The following is a 19875-nucleotide window of genomic DNA, read 5'->3' as shown; positions in this document are numbered from 1 at the left end:
TTGCTTTCTTTCACAATAACAACACAGAATAATATTTCAAAATACAGAATGTTAAAAATCTTATCCTACCCCTGTACTGCTCCACAATACCAATCCACTGAGCAATTATCCAGAATACTCTTATGTTGCTACTGTAATGGAAAATGTACAATTTCATGAGGAGCCCTACTTCTTCTCAATTTGAGCCTAGCACAATGAACAAAATGCCTCTGGGTTTTTACCCACTGGTAGAAACAAACCCAATCCTTTTTCCAAATAAAAGCTTATCTCAGAGGTTTGAAAACAGCCATCATGTCACCCCAAGCTTTCTCTTCTCCTGGGCAGTCAGATTTTTCTTTAACCTCCTGTTCACTTGGGTCCAGACACTCCCCTCTTTATGTTCTTTTTAAATCAAACCTCAAAACTGTTCTGACTCAAGGTTCAATGAGCCTGAGAGTAACGTGAATCCACCATTCCTTCATTATAAAGAACACATTTCTTTTAGCATGGCATAAAATAACACTTGATGTATGTATAAAATGTAGACTCATGTTGAGTTTACTGTGCATTTAGGACCCTGAATTTTTGCTTATAAATGTTGTTGATAAGCCACATTTTTCAATTCTGTACTTAGACTGGTTTGGTTTTGGGGAGGTGGGTGGCTAAATAGAGGACTCTATTTCATTTGTCCCTGTTAAATGTTATCTTACCAGTACAGCTATATATGTATCTAGTTATCTTGGAACTTATGTGTGTAATCCAGCTTGTTTGCCCTTCCTGTCGGCATCCTCTGAGGAGAAGCTATCCTGAAACCTTTCTATTGTCTTCGTTCCGGAATACTGAACAAGATGGGGCCTTCTCTATGTTTATATCCATCTATTCTGGGGCCCTTTGAACAATATTAAACCAGTTTTTAACTACTTTCAATGTTCTCACACCCCTAGTCCTTTGCTATTCAAAATGTGGTCTAAGGTTCCACCTGGGACTCTCAGGTTCCACCCCAGACCTACCTAATCAGAATCTACAGTTTAGGATCCCTAGATTATTCATATGGGTGTAAAAATCTGAGATGCACCGCTTAGCACAGCCATTCTCAACCCTAGGAGCACATATGAGAAACACCTGAGGTGCTTCTAAAACTACCGACACCTGGAGGCCCCTAATGATTTTTCACTTGACCTTTGGCTTGAGTATCAGCATTAAAAAAAAAAACAAAAAAACCCAGAAACCTCTCCCAAGTGAAAATGAAAAAAAGAACAATTCACCCCAAACTTCATTAAACTAATATAAATATATTTTAATTTAGACTTTAAATTTTGAATCAATTTGGCATCAGTTTGGGGGCTGCTGTATGCTGTGTTTAAACAATTCATGATTTCCAAGATTGTCTTTCTAGTCTTCAGGAGGAAATTAAACTGAATGTAAAGCAAAGGACTACCCAATGATAGAATAACTTTCTACAGAGGAAAGGACTGGGAAAGGAAAGACCCTGCTTGAGTCTCTAAAGGTCTTGCACTTCATTGGATTGCGGTAATTGACTCAGGAACGAGTGAGATGATGATTTCCAGTGGCCTTGTTTGCTGCCGGCAGCCTCTGGTTTCAGCCCCTGAGAGGAGCGTCCCACTTAGTGTTGCCGGGCAACAGCTTGCCCGGTTGAGAGCTGGAATGAGAAGGGTTGCAAAACGATTTTTTAAATAAACACATAACTTACCATCAGCATGAAGCAAGCCAAAGGGAGAAGTACTGAGCCTACAGGGTGACAGGCAGTGAGGCAGAATGGAAAGGGAAAAAAGAAAACAAGGAGCTCAGTAGTGACAGATGAAGACTCCATCACTAGAGTGATAGTTCTGATCTGGTTTCTAATTTGAAAATTTGTACCTCAATAACTTGCAGCTGGACGAAAGACAGTATGGAAAAAACAATTTTTTCTAAACTACCATGTCTGGACAAAACAGGTCAGCCCCCGGGTTTCATAGATAATTTCTCTCGTGTCAAATAAACGTTGTAAAGTAAACATGATCTGTATTGCAGATCCTCTCAGCATTATTCTGATTTTCTGATGGAAGTCATTGATCCTGTGATCTGTTTGTAGACGTGTGATGTCCTACCATCCAGGAGTATTTTTAGCCAAAATATACAAACTATATGCACATAATGTGGATATTAAAACTTAGAGCTGAGAAAATGGATATTTAAATTTCTAATTAATGTATTCAATCTATCAAATGCTATTTAGCAAGCATTTTCCTAATACATTAAATGATGCATTTGATTTTAAATATTTATGAAATTGTGCAAAAATGAATACACAATCTGTGGGACCTTAAAGGAGCTAAAATCTAGTGGGGAGACTGGGGGGACAGACAGGTACCTAAAATGAAAGATGGGAAATGGGGGAATTCCCTGGCGGTCCAGGGTTTAAGACTTGGTGCTTTCACCGCAGGGGCCCGAGTTCCATCCCTGATCGGGGAACTAAGATCCTGCAAGCCTCTCGGCTTGGCCAAAAAAAGATGAAAAATGGAAGATGACTGAGAGGTGTGACCTGAGGGTCCTATTATGTCTTCAGATATGTCCAGTTCCATTCTTAATGTAGGATTTTCTCCAAGCTTTGGATGCTGTTTAGTTTAGCCATAGCTATGACACATGCCAATGTCCCTTCTGCATACTCAGAACCTATTGTCCATACACATGGTATTTGCTTTGAAATGGAGAATGACTGCAATATAGTTTCCACAATTTCAAAGATGATTCTGAATTTTGACACCCTAAGAAAATAGAATCCATACAATTAACACCGATGGAACGTTTCTTTTCATATTAAAACATAAAGCCCTTCAGCACCTGCATATACCATTTAATTTTGTTTTTGTTCAGATATACTTACACAGAACTTCAGCTATCCCAACATCTGCTGAAAGTCCCATCATGGTAAAAAAAACAAAAAAAAAAGTCTGATAAAATTTTCTCTTCGCTTTCCTGACATTTCAGTCTCTCAACAGATGGGGCAACAAGAGAAATTGCTGTACAGGAAGTTAGGGGGAAAGTAACTTTGTTAGCCAAGAATTTGTTGTAGCAAAAAAGAAACATTAGGCGTCATAAAACAGATTTTCTTTGCTCTTATTTTAATTTATAGGAAACATTAATATGAATCCATGGCTAGAGACATTTTAGAAAACACAAAACTCTGTGCTTATGAGAGAGGGGATTCTTTAAAATAAAAATCTGAACCATACAATTGTTTAAAATTTTCCAATAAGAAAGAAAAAGGAAAGACTTCTCACATTGCCCGGATATAGCTATTTGAGGTGTTCAGAGAGCTCAGCCTTAAGACAATTTATTAAAAATATGGAAGGAAGGGATTGAGTTTTAGGATGAATAAGAGAACAGGACTCTCAGAATAATATTAGAAAGGCTAACTCTCAGAGTAAATGGGCAAGTAGAATCAGAAAATAATCCTACTACTCCCTGAAAAAGTTGACATCATATTTACTGCAAAAAGAAGAAGGAACCAGCCACTGCCTATTTTGCTCCTATTTTCTTTGGAGGTGGGAAGGTGGCTCTTCAAATTGAGAGAATAAGGGAAGGAGGGTGTGAAACAAAAAATATAACTCAGAGAATGGAGGATTTTCCTTCACAGCTTTGGCCCTAGGTACAACGACAGCTGTTTTAAATTACATCTGCTTATTGCCCCAAACTGTGGAGAATCCAGCACTGTGTAGCAATAAACCTTAACCTCATGAAAGGCAGGTATTGGGATATGTACCTTTTGCTATATTTATGGAAGGAAGTATGGGGTACCAGGAATTTGAGGCATTCTCTGCTTCCCCAAATACCTCTTTATCCTGGGGCTCCAGATCTTCCTGGTGCTCCGGGGAACCTGGAGTTTCTGTATCCTTCTAGCTTCCGCCTTGGGTGCTAGTATCCTGTTCTGCTGACATGCCAGCATGTCACCTTTCCTTCTGACTTCCCATTCTGCTGCAGTCCCCTTCCTTACTTCCTATTTCCCACAGCCAGACCACGGTCCCTTTCTCCTTTGCTTTGTTTTTTTTTTTTTTCTTGCATCTCCCTCCCTCCCACCCTCCCTATCCCACCCCTCTAGGTGGTCACAAAGCACCGAGCTGATCTCCCTGTGCTATGCTTTGCTTTGTTTTTGAAAGAAGTTCACAGAATGGCCCAGTTTCGTATCTGTCTTTCCCATTGTCTCTCCTTCTCCACCCCCAGCCACCCTGCAGTTTCAAAGACAAACCCTGTCAGATTCCCTCTAGGTCAGAATTCTGAGTCTTGATTTGAGTTTTGGAACTGGAGTTGAGATCCCGTTTGGAATTTTTCCCTGATTGTTGACTCTCTAGGGACTGCTTGTAGCTACTCCAGTTTTACTAGTCTTTTTGCTCCTTTGCTATTGGCTTCCTTCTTCCCTTAACTTGGATCCTTTACATTTGAGGGTTACCCATAGCAGTCTCAGCTGGGAGCTAGTACCTAGGGGGCAAATAGTGGTATCACAAGAGTACACTCAATGGCAGCTATAAACTATGACTGATGTTCAGAACAGGACTTACTGCATATTGAAGAGGCTAACAGAGGTGCTCCTAGAGCCATTGTGGGTAGTTAGTAAATCATGGATAAAATGAGAGAGATACCAGAATACTTAAGACAGGCCAGAGTTTTCTGAATTTCTAAAAGGGGGAAAGAATGGATTCTGTAATCATTCAAGAAGAAGCTTAATATTTGTCCTTGTCAAAATCCTAGAATGAATGATTAAATGAATAGTTTGCAAATATTTAGAAACAAATCCTGGTACTGAGAAGGAAATGACTAAAAACCAATACTAGTCAATATTAGTTTACTTAGAATCTATTACTCCAGAATAATTGCATTCTTTTTCAATAGGATTGCCAGATAGGTAGAATGAGTAATACCAAGGACTGATGTTTCTTAACTATAATAAACCATTAGAAAAACATCTCCCACAGCAGCCTTTGGAGAAGATGATAACATATGGACTGAATGGGATACTCCTAGGAGGAAACATTGCTCATTTATGAGTGTGTTCAAAGACTAATTAATAGGCATGGCAGTTGGGCGTGTAATCTATTGGAGAGTCATCAATTCCTATGTTTAAGCCTTATCCTGAAAAAAGGTTCCTAGTAATTTGATTAATACATAGCAGATAGGCTTACTCAGTTTGGAAGTGGTGGAAAGCTAGAAGATTAGTCCCTTCGATAGGAGAAGATCACATCACATTCAGAATAGTCTTTGAATGCTGAAATGTTGAGCTAAGGTCACAAAGAGATAGATAGATAGATAGATAGATAGATAGATAGATAGATAGATAGATAGATAGATAGATAGATCCAGGCATTTATGTACATAAAAGTATGGTGGAAACATGACTAAGAAGAATTTAATGTTCATTATTGGAAACTTTCTAAATTTAATTAGTTTTTGAGATTATTATCGGTTAATAATAATGAATTAATGGTATGATGTGGCTACTGCATGCCATAATATTTAAGAGCACGGGCTTTGGAACCAGTTACCCTGGGTTTCAACCTCAACTGTTACCTGGGAACTGTCTGACTTCGACCAAGTTATATGACCTTTTGAAGTTTCAGTTTTTCCTTTTATATAAAATAGAGATTAAAATAGTAACTACTTTCATATGTTTGTTAGGAGTACCTAAGAATATGAATGTGAAATTTTTTAAAAAAAGGAAAACCTTCCATCCTAGGCTATATGAATAATATCACAATTAAGTTGTCAGTTAATTGTGAGGAAAATTCTGGTCCATTGTGAACAGGAACATTGAAAAAGAGCTAGTGAACATAGAAATAAGGGTGCACAGGGAGACTGAAGAAGCTAACGGAACCACAGAAGGTGAGGTTAAGGTGAATCACTGTCCCCAGAACTTAAAGAGCTGTCGTATAGAATAGTTAAGTTCTCCATTGCATCTAGAACATAAATAGGATTAATGTGGGTCAGTTATAAAAAGACAACTTTGGGCACAACATAGGAGAAAAGAATTCTTGTCACTGGTATCCTGCAACACCGTTGAGATGTGAAATAGATTGGACTACTGCAGTTAGTCACTAGGACCCTAGCTAGTTATATTTAGGGAGTGCTAAAGAAAACATTTTTTTCTTTGAGTAGGATATTAATTAAAGGTCAAAGATTTTAAATGGTGCATTTTGTCATGTTATATGTGCGTGTGTGTGTGTGTGCACGCGCGTGTGCATATTTTGCCTTTGCAATTAGATTGGGAGCTTTTCAGGGTTTTATCATTACCTTTTTTATTCCCAATGCCATTGCCAACAGTAATTCCGTAAGGAATATTTGGTGAATGAACAGATAAATGAATGATACATATATGCGATAGACATGGTCAATAAAGAGAATATTGTAAAAACAAAAAAAACAAAACAGTAGAATCTCTTTTTAAAAGTGAGCTTAGTGAAAGGCATTTTGGATGGTATATTTAATGCTGGGTTGTATGAGACTTGATTAATGAAAAGGATGTTTTAGGAGTTCCAGAAACAGTGACCAGTAGAATGGAACTCTCAAACACTACGATGAACCTATATTCTCAGTAACACCAGGTTCCCAATATTTAACTACAGTGTCCAACATTTAATAGTTAATTATTTCTGTTTTCTGCTATCAAGAGCCATGAAATGTATTTATAAATACACAGATACACACACACACACACACACACACACACACTTCCGCTAATTCTCTCCTTAGGTCCTAAACTATTTTCTCTCGGAGGTACTTGTCATTGGCTTGCTGTGCTTATTCAGGTCAGCTGTGTACTGCGGCTGTAGTGAGACTTGTGATTATATGCTTCATTCAGCAGAGCAATTTTTTCATCTTCACATATTCCATTCCCTTCAGACACATCTAGTTTCTCCCCTGGCCGTACTTCCTTCCCCATTAGGCAGTGTGATTCACTGTTGGGGCCCATTTGGGCACAAACCAGACTTTTTGTCGAGTTGCTGTACTCCTGCCTTCCTAATTATAGAATTCAAAGCAGAAGGAGTGAATTAATAACATGTCTTTATTCCCTGCAGTGTCTGGGGAAGCATAATGCTGCGGCATGCTTACGGTAGCACATGCATTCTCCCGTCTCCCCTTATTCTCCATTTTTGCTGTGTGACTTCACAGCAGCAAGAATGGAAGGTGCACTTTACACACCAGTGAGTAAATCATGTGAATGGATGTTTTAAAGCCCATGCCCAATACACAGTTCACCGAGAGAACTATACTTTCAAAAGCTCTCTGAGAACACATGCTTGGAATTTGAAATTGTACTAAATACTGTGTTTCCTAAGGTATCCTAGCGAAGGCAAGGGTGTAGGGGCATAGACAGCATTTAAATATGTGCTATTGCATTTACTTTCTCCAATCAAGCAATTCTTGGATGTTTGATTCTACAGTCCTTCCATGCAGGCAAATACTTGGAATATTAGTATCAAAGTGATACAATTCTAGATTACCAAAAGCCTGTAAAAATCATGTCTCTTTGCCTGATAACGAGAAGGATTCTGATTCATTCTGATGGAATAAAGTGATCTTTGTTCCAGGTGGCCTCAGGACTCCTGTGACACTGGATTTTCAGATCCACACAGACTGATGTAGACCAAACAATGGAGTCAAAGCCCCCTCATTCAGGACTTGATGGTTGAGGAAGTTGGGGAGTTAATTTGCATCTTTATCAGATACCTGTCTAAGGTTTTGGATAGAAAGATCCATCTCTCAAGAAACTTAATGACCAGGGTTGATTAAGGGAGGGAATGGACTCTTTGGTGGAATGTGAATGCTTTCATTAGTTTGGCAGATTTCACTAAGTTCTTTTTGGGAAGAAAATGCTAACAGGAAAGAAAGAAATGGGAAGTCATTACAAGAATGAATGGGAAGCATGAGGTAATGAATTTAATAAATAGTGGACAATTAATGGTATAAGCTGAAAATAATAGTTTTCAGAAAGGTGAGTGAGAACTCGGTTACATGGTACTCTGGGTAAGATGCTTTGTAGACTAGATAACTAGAAGAATCACTTTTTTTCCTAAATTACACTCTGTTGAAGTCCCAGTCAGAGGCAGAGTATGAGGCTGGATGGTTTGTGATTGTAACCTCTTAGAAGAATTCTTGTTAGGCAAGTTGATTACCTATCTTCCCCATGAAAGCAATGAAGGCTGATATAATTCCAATTCATGGGTTATTTTTAAAAGTAAAGAGAAAGAGACAAAAGTGTTTCACCACTGGGCCATTGGATTTTAGGCTCTAAGTTTATCATGAGTCATGGCCTATGTTATGCTTTATTTTCTTCTTTTTAAATGTGGTGTCCAGATGTCTGTCACTTAATTCAAGACTACGGAGCCCATTATGTGTATTCAAACTTTAAACACATTTTGTAACAAAATTAGTAAATGCTTTCTTTTAAATATTAGTTTTATCCTGCCATTAGTGCAACACATATTTAAAGGATGTATATTTGAACAAAACTCCTACTTCAGAAAAATGTATTAGAAACTAGACTAAGAGAAATTCACATCATACTCACAAAGGACTCATACTCCTTCCTCTACAATTATTTGCAATTTCATTTTTTCGCATCTAAAATAAAATTAAGGCCAAGGTTTTAGAATTCTCAAGGGGCATTTTCTTCAAGTTCTAGTGTCTATTATCACTGTGTTGCATTTAACTGTGTGAAATAGCAGATGTGGAATAAACTATAAATGAATTATGCATATGTTCCAGATATGTCATCTATTTTTACCAATAAAAATTTTTTTCAGCCATTGATCTCATCAATAACTTGCTGCAAGTAAAAATGAGAAAGCGCTATAGCGTGGATAAGACCTTGAGTCACCCTTGGCTACAGGTAAAAATCAATCACTGGATATTTTCTCAGTTGAATAAGCTTCTAAATATTTAAGATTCTGATACTATATATAAAAATCTTTTGTCATATTTTTTAAAGTATAATTATAATACCAGTTTGTTTGCCAAAATGCATGCAACTTCATAGGATTTAATAACAATTTAGCATTTCTAAACCTCTCTCTCTACCAGGAAAATTGGATAAGGGAGAAACACACCATACCACACACATACACACACACACACACACACACACCCCAAAAACAAAAGACAAAAAAAGAAGGGTCACAATGAAACTCCAACGACCAGATTTCAAAAGCATCTGTATGTGTAATCCTGATAAATATCCAAGTAGATGCCCACCTGGTCATGCACTGTACTTGTTTGGAAGCTATATATTTAAATCCAAGGCAATACTTGTAAAAGAAATGCATGGTAGATATAAAGCATATGCATGTGTTTGTTCTCTCTTAAATATTTTATTTTCACATTGAACGTAGAAGTTTAGAAAAACGATCCTCTGAAATACTGAAGGATTATTTGTAGGCATTAAATTCCAAAGGAATACCAACATTCTGCTTTGCTTGACTGCAAATATTAATTGCCCACCTTCTGATGCCTGATATCCTATAAACAGTATGCATTTGCAAAGTTTAGGTAAATAGGATGGCTCTGGTGCTGATGCTGTCACCCCAGGGTGCCTGATGAAAGACATAGCACGGTGGGAGTGGAAGAAAAAAGGGTAACATGTATGTTGTGGGAGCTGACAACATATGAAAGAGCGTTTTAATGAGTTTTAGTAGTATCTATGGTAATATTTTGCCATCTCTTCCTCAGGATTATCAGACCTGGTTAGATTTACGAGAGCTGGAATGCAAAATCGGGGAACGCTACATCACCCATGAGAGCGATGACTCAAGGTGGGAGCAGTACGCAGGCGAGCAGGGGCTGCAGTACCCCACACACCTGATCGACCCAAGCACTGGCCACAGTGACAGTCCTGAGGCCGAAGAAACAGAGATGAAAGCCCTCAGTGAGCGTGTCAGCATCCTCTGAGTCCCATCCCCTATAATCTGTCAAAACACTGTGGAATTAATAAATACATACGGTCAGGTTTAACATTTGCCTTGCAGAACTGCCATTATTTTCTGTCAGACGAGAACAAAGCTGTTAAACTGTTAGCACTGTTGATGTATCTGAGTTGCCAAGACAGATCAACAGAAGCATTTGTATTTTGTGTGACCAACTGTGTTGTATTAACAAAAGTTCCCTGAAACACTAAACTTGTTCTTGTGAATGAGTCATGTTATATTTAATGCATTAAACCTGTCTCCACTGTGCCTTTGCAAATCGGTGTTTTTCTTACTGGAGCCTCAGTTTGGTAAGAGTCTACAGAACCTGTCCATGAAGTAGTTCTGTTCTGTGTGTCCCATTGGTGTTGTCACTATAAGCAAACTCTTGAAGAGTAGATTATTACCAGTGTTCTATGAACAACTCCAAAACTCATGTGGAAAAAACGAATGATGGGGGCTGGGGGGTCAGGGGGATGGATATGCAATCCTAAGATGCAAATGCATGAAAGAGTTTTACTGTATAGTTTCAAATCCTTTGCCTGCCTGGTGTGCCTCAGTATATTTAAACTCAAGTAAATGGGCCTAGGTGCACCTACTATTTTTTAAGCCTGAATGCCTTAGAAATATAACTGCCATGTATAGAACAGGTATATTTCCCCCTTTCTTACAATACTCTGCTGTACTATGGAAAATCAGCAGCTAAGCAACCTTTTGCCTTTGTGTATTTTTCAACAATAACAAATAAATATTCTTGGCAAAATATGTGTCCATCCGACTGAATTATTTTCATTTGTGATCCTTGCTAATGTTCTCTGGCCAAGTAGGAGCAGGGGTATCTGCTCAAAAAAAACCAGAAAAAGTCTCCTGACCTAGAACTTAGCTTTGTCTAGTCTGCAGCCACAAAAGTATGTTTCCAAGTGTACTGAAACCTTTCTATCTTGCATGTCATCTAGTTTCCAATAGAAAGGAGAAGAATGACCAAAGCCAAACAGAATACTTGGAGACATAAGAATATTACAAACAGCAATCTCAATGTAGCTTCCTGATTTATTAGAATAATGGCTCTAATAATTTCTTTCTAAATAAGAAGATTCTGAGGTGAACTATAATAACACATCAATACTGGAAAATTCCTAAAGAGAAAGCCAACTTAAGTAAAGTTCTGTAGCCTAGGGAAGACAAAACTAGTATTGGGCTTAACAGACTTCAGGTGTGTGGGGAGGATAATTGTGGGCTGTTTTTCTTTGTAGCAGGATGACAGTGAATTATCATGTATTACTGTTACTATATAACAGAAAAAAAATTGTAATAAAGGTTTGGAAGAATTTTATGTGTTGTAAGCCACTTGAATATGTTACATAATTATGTTAAGACAACAGACAATATTTGCACTTGGAGGGATGGGAGGAAAATAGTTGATCTTTCCAATGGTTAATTACTATTTTGTATTATTTTAAGGGATTTGGAATTTATTCTGTGTTAAGTCTGAGGAAATCATTCAAACTTTTTAAGCAGAAGAATAATCAACATCAACAAGTTCACTCTGCCAGCAAGACAGAGTCTGGATTGAAGCCAGGGCAGGGGTGAGCCAAAAGACCAGGTAAACTATTGTAATAACACATCGGGGATAATGAGGGCATGAACTAAGGCAGGAGTAAATAGGAAACTAGGTGGAGAGGTATATATAAGAGATGTTGATGGGTGGAATCAGTGGGACTTGGTTACTGGTTGAATGTGGAATATAAAGGAGTCCAGAGTGAATCCTAGGTTTTAGCTCAGATGAATGATGGAACTATTAATCAAAAGGAGTTACAGCCTTAGAAAGGGTAAGTTCACATTTGAACATGTTGAATATAAAGTTCCTGTTAGACATCAAGTTTGAGATATCCTGAAGATATTTAGATATGTGTGTAGAGTTTAGGGAAGAATTCTGGAGTTGAAGGTACAGATTTGGGAGTCAATAACTCACCACAAGTTGATTAGAATGACTCAGGTCCTTGGGGGTAGAATGAGAAAGAATGATCATAGGACACAAACCTGAGAAATATCAACATGAATGATTCAATCAGAATAAAAGGAAAATTGGAAAGGAATATTTAAAGATAGAATTACACGAAGTAATATTATGGAACTCAAGGGAAGAAGTAAGTTCAGGAATGAAGTAAACAATAGTAGAAAATATTATGGAGGAATAATGGTTTCAGCCTTTTGGGGGGCAGCCTTACCAACTATTCCAGCAGTTTGTAACAAACATTACTCTTTCTGTTACATTCAGAGTAGCATGTCAAAAGGATATCTGTGTGGCCATGCTACTGACACAACTTATTCAAGCACAGGAAAGAGTAAGTAACTGCTAATGTTCAGGAAAAAAAGTGGGCCACTGAAAGTCATGCCACTTTCTTCCATCCAAAATATCAGTTGATGCTGCAAAGAATCCAATTTCACTGAACCAGCACCCACTTTTTATGCTAAATATCATCAGTGCAGTTGTCCACACTTCACATCAGTGGTATATCATTGTGTTCAATGACATGGGCAGTAGTCTGTGTTTAATACAAGAGGCAGAGCAACATTTTTGATACAGAAGAATCTTCTGATTCTGACAAAGATAAGAGCAATGACTGACACATGATTTAGGGAGGATGTGTCCTCTGTCATTGTTGCAGTGATGATATTCCTTAAATGACATTATCAGTCTATTCAAGATGTCATAAAGTTGCTGATCTCTATACATCCAGAACCACTAGAGCAAACTCCCACTATTCTTGCTTCTGGCCTGAGCAAGAGGACAGTGCTTAGAAAAATATTTTGATCAGTGATGCTTTCGATTTGTCCATTAGCCCTAAAGAATCTTTGAGTTTAGTGAATACTCACTCTCATGGAGACTTTTTTAAAAGATATGTGGTCAGCCATTGTACTGAATGTGTACAGTAAGTACAGCAGTGAGAATAAGAAAGCCATCTGTCTTCTCTTTGCATCCATTATCCAGTCAGTGTTAAGTTTGACTACCTCTATGAAGTGATTACATTTTACATACTGTCTGTTTAGACCTGTTTTAAGGAACCAAATACTGGTTCATCTGAAGATACACTGAGGCCCATGGAGAAGGGCCAACTGCTTTTAGTTGCCAAAAGGGAACAGGCTCTTTGATCTCAGTCTTTTCACATTATCTGAAACACTCAGACAATGTGGGGTGTCCTCTCCACCCTACCCTCTTGCCTTGTTAACTCCTGTTTATCCTTTTACCATGCATTTGACATAAGTCTCATGTCTTTTTTGTTCCCCTGCTCCTCTTTAATTACCTTCTTTTTTGTTAGATAGATATTATTAATGTAACATTTTAATTCTTTTGTTGGTTTCTTACTATTTTTAAGTTATTTTTTAGTGATTGCTCTAGAGATTATAATATGCATCTGTTCTTTTCACAGTCTAACTTCACATCAGTAATAACAATTCTGGTGAAATATACAAACTGTGCTCCAATATAGCTCCATTCCCTCCACCCTTATTTGTGATGTTATTATCATATATGTTATAGATTTATATGTTAAAACCCAATTTTTTGTAATTATCATTTTATACAATTATCCTTTAAATCAGTTCAGAGAAGAAAGGTGAAAAAATACACCATCTTTTATATTTACCTACCTTTTCCATTGCTCTTTATTTCTTCATGTGAATTCAGGGTACTATCTAGAGTCATGTCCTTTCTGCCTGAATGACTTTCTTGAGGATTTCTTTAAGACATGTCTGCTAGCAACAAGTTCTCTCAGTCTTTGCATATCTTGTGAATGCCTTTATTTCACATTTATTTTTGAAGGAAAGTTTTGCTGGATATAGAATTCTTGGTTCACGGGGTTTTTTGTTTTTTGTTTTTTTCTTTCATCCTACTGCTTTTTAGCCTCTATTGTTTCTGATGAGAAGTCACCTTTAATTGTATTGTGGTTCCCTTATATGTGATGAATTATTTTTCTCTTTCTGCTTTCAGTATTTTCTCTTTGTCTTTCAGCAGTTTAAGATCATGTATCTAGGTGTGGATTTCTTTGTTTTTATCCTATTTGAGCTTATGCTTCTTAGATGTGTAGATAATTTTTTTCATACAATTGGGAAAACTCAGACCATTGTTTCTTCAAATACTTTTCTGCCCTTCTATCTCTCTCCTTTCTGTCTGGGACTCTCATTACATATAAGTTGGTGTGCTTGGTGAGTTTTACAGGTCTCTGAGGCTGTGTTTTTGTTTTGTTTTGTTTTTGTTTTCATTTTCTTTCTGTTCTTCAGATTGGATAATCTGTATTGATTTATCTTCAAGTTCACTTATTCTTTCTTTTGCCAAATCAAATCTGATGTTGAGCCTCTCCAGTGAGTTTTTTATTTTACTTTTTTTCCAAATGTAAATTTTCTCTCTGGTTATTTTTTATTATGCTCATCTTTCTAAAAAGTATTTTCTATTAGGTGAGTTGTTATCATACTTTCCTCCAATTCTTTAAATGTGGTTTCCCTGAGTTCTTTGAACATGTTTGTAATAGCTACTTTGAAGCCATTGTTAAATCCAATTTCTGGGCCCTCTCTCCCATCCTCTACCCCACCAGAGACAGTTTCCATTGAATGCTTTTTTATCCTGTGTATGCATCACACTTTCCTGTTTCTTTTCATGTCAAAATTATGTATTTTAACTAACATATTGTAGCAGCTCTGTATTGTGTCTCATCTCTTATCCTCCCCATCCTAGTTATTGTTGTTGCTTTTGTTTGTTCAGTAACTTATCAGGATTAATACTCTAGAAACTGTCTTCCCTGAAGTACGCAGCTGCTTATGTCTCTGCTCAGTTTTAGTTTGTTTACTTTTATTTTTATTTCTAAGACTGGCCTCCTAGATGCCACATCTAGGACAGCATAGGTTAGTGGTCAGTGATAGTTCAGAGATTGTGTTTAAGCACCTTGAGCCAGTTAGACTTCTATCCTTTGCTGGTGAATCAAAGTGTGGGTTAGGTTCAAGCAGTTAATAAGTTTCTTTCCCTGAGATGCTTTTACTCTCTCTGTGTGCAAGTTCTTTCACTCAATCAGGTGAAAAGTAGATGCCTAAGGCTCAGACTCTTCTGTGTGTATACACCTTTGTACATACATGTAGCTTTTGGGCCACGAGGGGTATGTGAAAACCTCCTCTGTATCTTCCTAGTAAATTTCTGGCTGTTCTACCAATCTGTTCATTATCCCAATCTGTATTGCAACCTCAGGATAGCTGTAATGTTGTCCTTCCATGTTTGTTCATGATGAGATTGCTATTGTTTTTGACAATAACTCTAGAAATGGGTTTTCCATGCTCTGCTCCAAGTCAAGTCAGCCATCTGCTGTCAGTAAGACCCCTGGTTTTTCCCAGCCTTCCCCACCCTGGTAGAACTCCCTTGCCACAGAGTCAAGGGGAGAGGGGAGAAGGGGAGCAAGCTAAAAGGCCACAGACTCCCATTGTTCTTAGTAAGGGTTGGTTAGTTTTTCCTGAATAAATGCTTATCAGTTCATTGTATGCCCTTGGCCAATTTCCACAGTCCTAAAATGGTTGTTTTGGGAAAATTTGCTAGGTGTATTATTGCTTATTATTATTATTATTATTATTATTGTATTATTTTGGGAAAAGATTTGCTGAGCTTCTCACTCCCCTATTATGAAAGTCTTCAGAGTTAATAATATTAACCTCACTTTAAGAATGTCCATAGGACTTTAAACAAACACCCTGAAAACATATATAATCTATTATAAATAAAAAGAGAGATACATTAAGAGAAAATATTCAGAGAATCCAAATTTTTCACATTTATTCAGACTTCTTATGATGAGCAAATAAACTCTCAGGTAATTAAATTTCAATTATATGTGAAATTGAAATGTCTCATTTAAAATTTTCACTTAATCTATTTCTCCCTCATTTAGGCTCTGAGTGTCTGAACAACATGACTCCTGGTACTCAAGTGGATAAAAACATTCCCTGTCTCCACAATAAGGGATGAGTGGGTGTGGGTGTGGCCTGCATGAACCTTCAAACCCTTAACACTAACCTCAGCTGTTGCTGCTTGAGGAGAATGTTCCAAATTGTTTTTTGAAAGACAAAGAGTTGGCACTAATGGTAGCTATTTTGCATGTTCTCCTCAGCACCTCCAGCTTCTTTTCTCCTTTGTCCCTTTGGTTTGACTTGTTTTTCTTTCTCCCAGCTCTGAACTTTTCTTGCAGGTTCAGAGAAAGAATTTTTTTTAAATCTACTCAAAGGCTGAGTAACCCTCCTACCTGAACTCTTCTGATTCCTTCTTGCCTTTTTTCAGACAGAACGCAGCCCCCAATTAACCTTGCCCTGTTTGGTATCCACCAACAAATTATCTTTTGACTTAAAACAAGTTCAGCTTCCCACCTCCAAGAAAACCTAAACAAATCAAGTTGGACCTTCCTTCTTCTAGCAAACATCTAATTACTGTCTCTTATTTCTCTGGAAAATTCCTCACTTCTTTTCCTTTGGCTTCTGTATTTATATTCCATGGAATAAAATCTTCATTTTTGTCATCAATGAATCTCTTCTCACATGAGTCATCAGTGGCTTTAAACTCAAAATTGATGGATTTTCTCAAGATAGAATAGAGGTTAGAAACCCAAATGAAGAGACAGACTAACTTTGTCTTGAATTCTGGGTGACCATGAAAGCGTTGTAATCTCTTATAGGGGTATTTTGAGAGATTAAACAGGATAATGCGTATAAAACTCTTTAGTGCATGCTTGATCTGAGACATCAATAAAGCCATCAATCGGTGATAATTATTATTCTTTAGTCATTCAACAACTATTTTCGACCACTTTCTATGTGCTGGGAATATAGCAGATGAAAAGACAGTTGTGGTTACCGTCCATATTCCCTCTAACTTCCATCTCTGGTGTCCTGCCTCCATTTGTTTTGATGGGCTACGGGAAAGGCCTGAATTCTGAAGCTTAAGAAGCATGGATCCAAATCCCAACTCCATTCCTTGTTTAGTGAATTTAGACAAGTTCCTCTAAAGTCTCTCCGTCTACTCAAAAGTAGAATGGCAATGATGTATGTTTCAGAGTGCAGGTGGGATAACTAAGATAAGTATTTAAATTTCTTAGCCAAATTGCTGGCATATGTTACAGCTCAACAGATGTTAACTTCCTCCTCTCTCCTACCTCTATCTTCATTTCCCAAGGTTTTATTATTTTTCTCTTTCAATATTTTCTTCCCTTGATATGACTTATTTGCATGAATTCAACTGTTACTTTAGCTAACATTCCCAGATCCATATTGACCACGTCAAACTCTCAACATTCCAGTTACATCTCTCTATAAATCTATAGATAATCTCCATAATCTATATCTATCTAGAGGTTCCCACCCCATGACTTAAATTCAACACATCTAAAAATCACTATTATCAATTTACTTTCAAATCAGCTGCAATGTAATGTTTTCTAAGTGAAATCTTCTCCTTCAGATTCCTCTCCGTATCATCTACTCTACACACCTCTGCTAGATTTACCGTCCCCCAAATTGCTTTAATCACTGTACTCGTATGTTCTGAAATCTTCAAAGACTCTGCTGCCAGTTACCTATAAGATGAATTCAAATTACTTAGTGTTCCAAAAGCTGTGGGATCTAGAAATTAATAAAGTACTATTCAGTAAGAATTCCATGTATTCCACAGATTTCTGAACCACATATATGAATGTCAGGGCTTAGACAGAAACAATTTTCACCTCTTTGAAGTTCATTTCTTGTTTCTATAGCAAGACAAGAAGCTGGGCAAGCTGACTTCTAACTTACCTTCTAATTCATAGATTTCATGAAAGCATGGTTTAAGTTGAATGTCAACAAGATGTCAGTGATGCATATGTTTTCTAATTCTCTGGGGGCAAATTCTGTTTTGAAAGAGGAAAAGTCACATCCTTCCCTGGACCTCATTTGTGTCATAGATTGTGTCTAGGGACTTTTGACAGTGACGGTTTCTTTAAATGAATCTGGGCTACTAGCTGCTTTCTGCTGAAAAGCGTGAACATTTGCCTCAAAACTTCTTTCTGTACCTTGAATGAAATGGTAAGATTTTGAATTAAGATTTATTTTTTCTGGGAAATGAAAGGATCTTCATGTTTTATACTATTTTTGAATAAACCTAAAACTCTTGGATCGTTTCCTTTTGAAATATTCAGGCTGTTTTGGTCTGAGAACTGAGGTTACGCTTTACTTGAGCTTTGGACATTTAGTGATCTCAATTTTCAAGGAGATCCAAATAGATTATTTTTCTTTTCTCTCATAATTTTGTCTCCACTCTTGAAGGTAGATAACTGTCTCGTATTGGTTGACTACTGCACTTCACTACCTTCCATAGAGACATGGGTTATTAGAAGCAAATACCTGAATGTGACCTATATATAGGTCTCCTGCAAAATCTCCAAAAACCTGGATTCATTGTGGGTGCTTTCAGCCCTCTAGATGGAGGCAGAGGAGCAGAGGAATCACTTGAGTAAGGATAAAGAAGTAAGAATGAATTGAACAAGGGAAAAGCTCTTGATGAAGTAGAGGGTTAATATGGAAGTAGATCCAGGAAATAACATTGTCCAGGTTAACTAGAGCAATACTAACAAAGGCCTCAAAAACTAGGATGAAGAATTCACACTTTGTCCCAAAATAGATAGGAAGCTATTGGTTATTTTGTCAAAGGGAATTGTGGAATCCCTATTTTACACTTAAGAAAGTAAAATAAAAATTGTTTGGGGTCCAAGAATTTAAATATTAAGTCATGCTTATGTTCATAATGAGATTAAAAGGCTTTTTTTTTAAAAAAAATAAGTAATATGAGCAGAGTCTAAAATTAAACTGACTACACTTTCATTACTCCCTTTTGAAGACAGAGTACTCTTTTTCCATCAGATGTGAATTTTTTCTTCATTCTTAATTCCCTCTATTCAGGCACCCAGATAAACTAAGAACATCTCAGAGGAGATAGTGACTTGAAGTATGCTCTGTAGGCAAATCTGCTGAATAAGCCACACTTGGACATCATAAAACTGTGGCTTGTGTACATAGAGAAATAATCATTAGAGCCAATTATCTTTAGACAGACTGATATTTCAAATTCTAATTACAAAGTTTTAGCCTCATTAACACATGTGTTTCATTTTGTATCTTGGCTACCACATTTTATTGTTACAATTCATTAAAAATAATGTGAAAAATGAAGATGATCATAAACATCATATAAGCAAAAGAAAAAAATAGTGCCTGGGTAATGATATAGCAACACTTTATATTTGCGTTGCAACTTCCTTTTAAGGAGCTCAAAGCATTTCACAAACATTATCTCATTAATCCTATAAGTACAACAATACAAAATAATTTTTTAGAACTCTAAGCTAGGGAAATTGATGCATTAAAATGGCTACAGTTTGTTTCCAGTGTCACACATTGAATTATGAACAAATGAAGTAAGATATTCAGATTCATTTATTATTATTTTAAAGTTTGCATACAGCAAAATTGACTTTTTTTTTTTTTTGGTCTACACTTCTGTGAGTTTTTACACATACAGATTAATGTAACTACCAAAACAAAAACACTGATTCGAAGATACACGCACCCCAATGTTTATAGCAGCACTGTTTACAATAGATAAGATATGGAAGCAACCCAAGTGTCCATCAACAGATGAATGGATAAAGAAAATGATCTGTAAAAATAGTAAATCATTATGCTGTACACCTGAAACTAATAATATTGTAAATCAACTATACTTCAACAAAAAAAAGTATGTTTTTTAATTTCCAAGTATTTGGAGATTTTTCAGTTATCTTTCTGTTATTGATTTCTAATTTAATTCCCTAATGATCAGACAATATACTTTGTATGATTCAATTCCCTTGAATTTGTTAAGATGTTTTTATGACCAAGAGATGGCCAA

The 19875-nt window shown here is 36.9% G+C and overlaps 1 protein-coding gene across 6 annotated transcripts in view; it reads left to right on the top strand.

Annotated features, from left to right (window-relative positions):
- The window catches only part of PRKD1 (protein kinase D1), a 455022-nt gene extending 444344 nt beyond the window's left edge, over nt 1-10678 (top strand). For all 6 annotated transcript variants that reach the window (XM_059914029.1, XM_059914027.1, XM_059914028.1 and 3 more), the window contains 2 exons: nt 8775-8860; nt 9697-10678. In XM_059914029.1, the coding sequence (XP_059770012.1) occupies nt 8775-8860; nt 9697-9915 (305 nt within the window). In that variant the 3' untranslated portion in view covers nt 9916-10678. The remainder of the gene's footprint in view (nt 1-8774; nt 8861-9696) is intronic.
- Nucleotides 10679-19875: the final 9197 nt, after the last annotated feature.

This window comes from Balaenoptera ricei, chromosome 2 (genome assembly GCF_028023285.1).
Source record: "Balaenoptera ricei isolate mBalRic1 chromosome 2, mBalRic1.hap2, whole genome shotgun sequence".
Classification (NCBI taxonomy): domain Eukaryota; kingdom Metazoa; phylum Chordata; class Mammalia; order Artiodactyla; family Balaenopteridae; genus Balaenoptera; species Balaenoptera ricei.
This window is presented reverse-complemented; position numbering and strand designations above follow the sequence as displayed.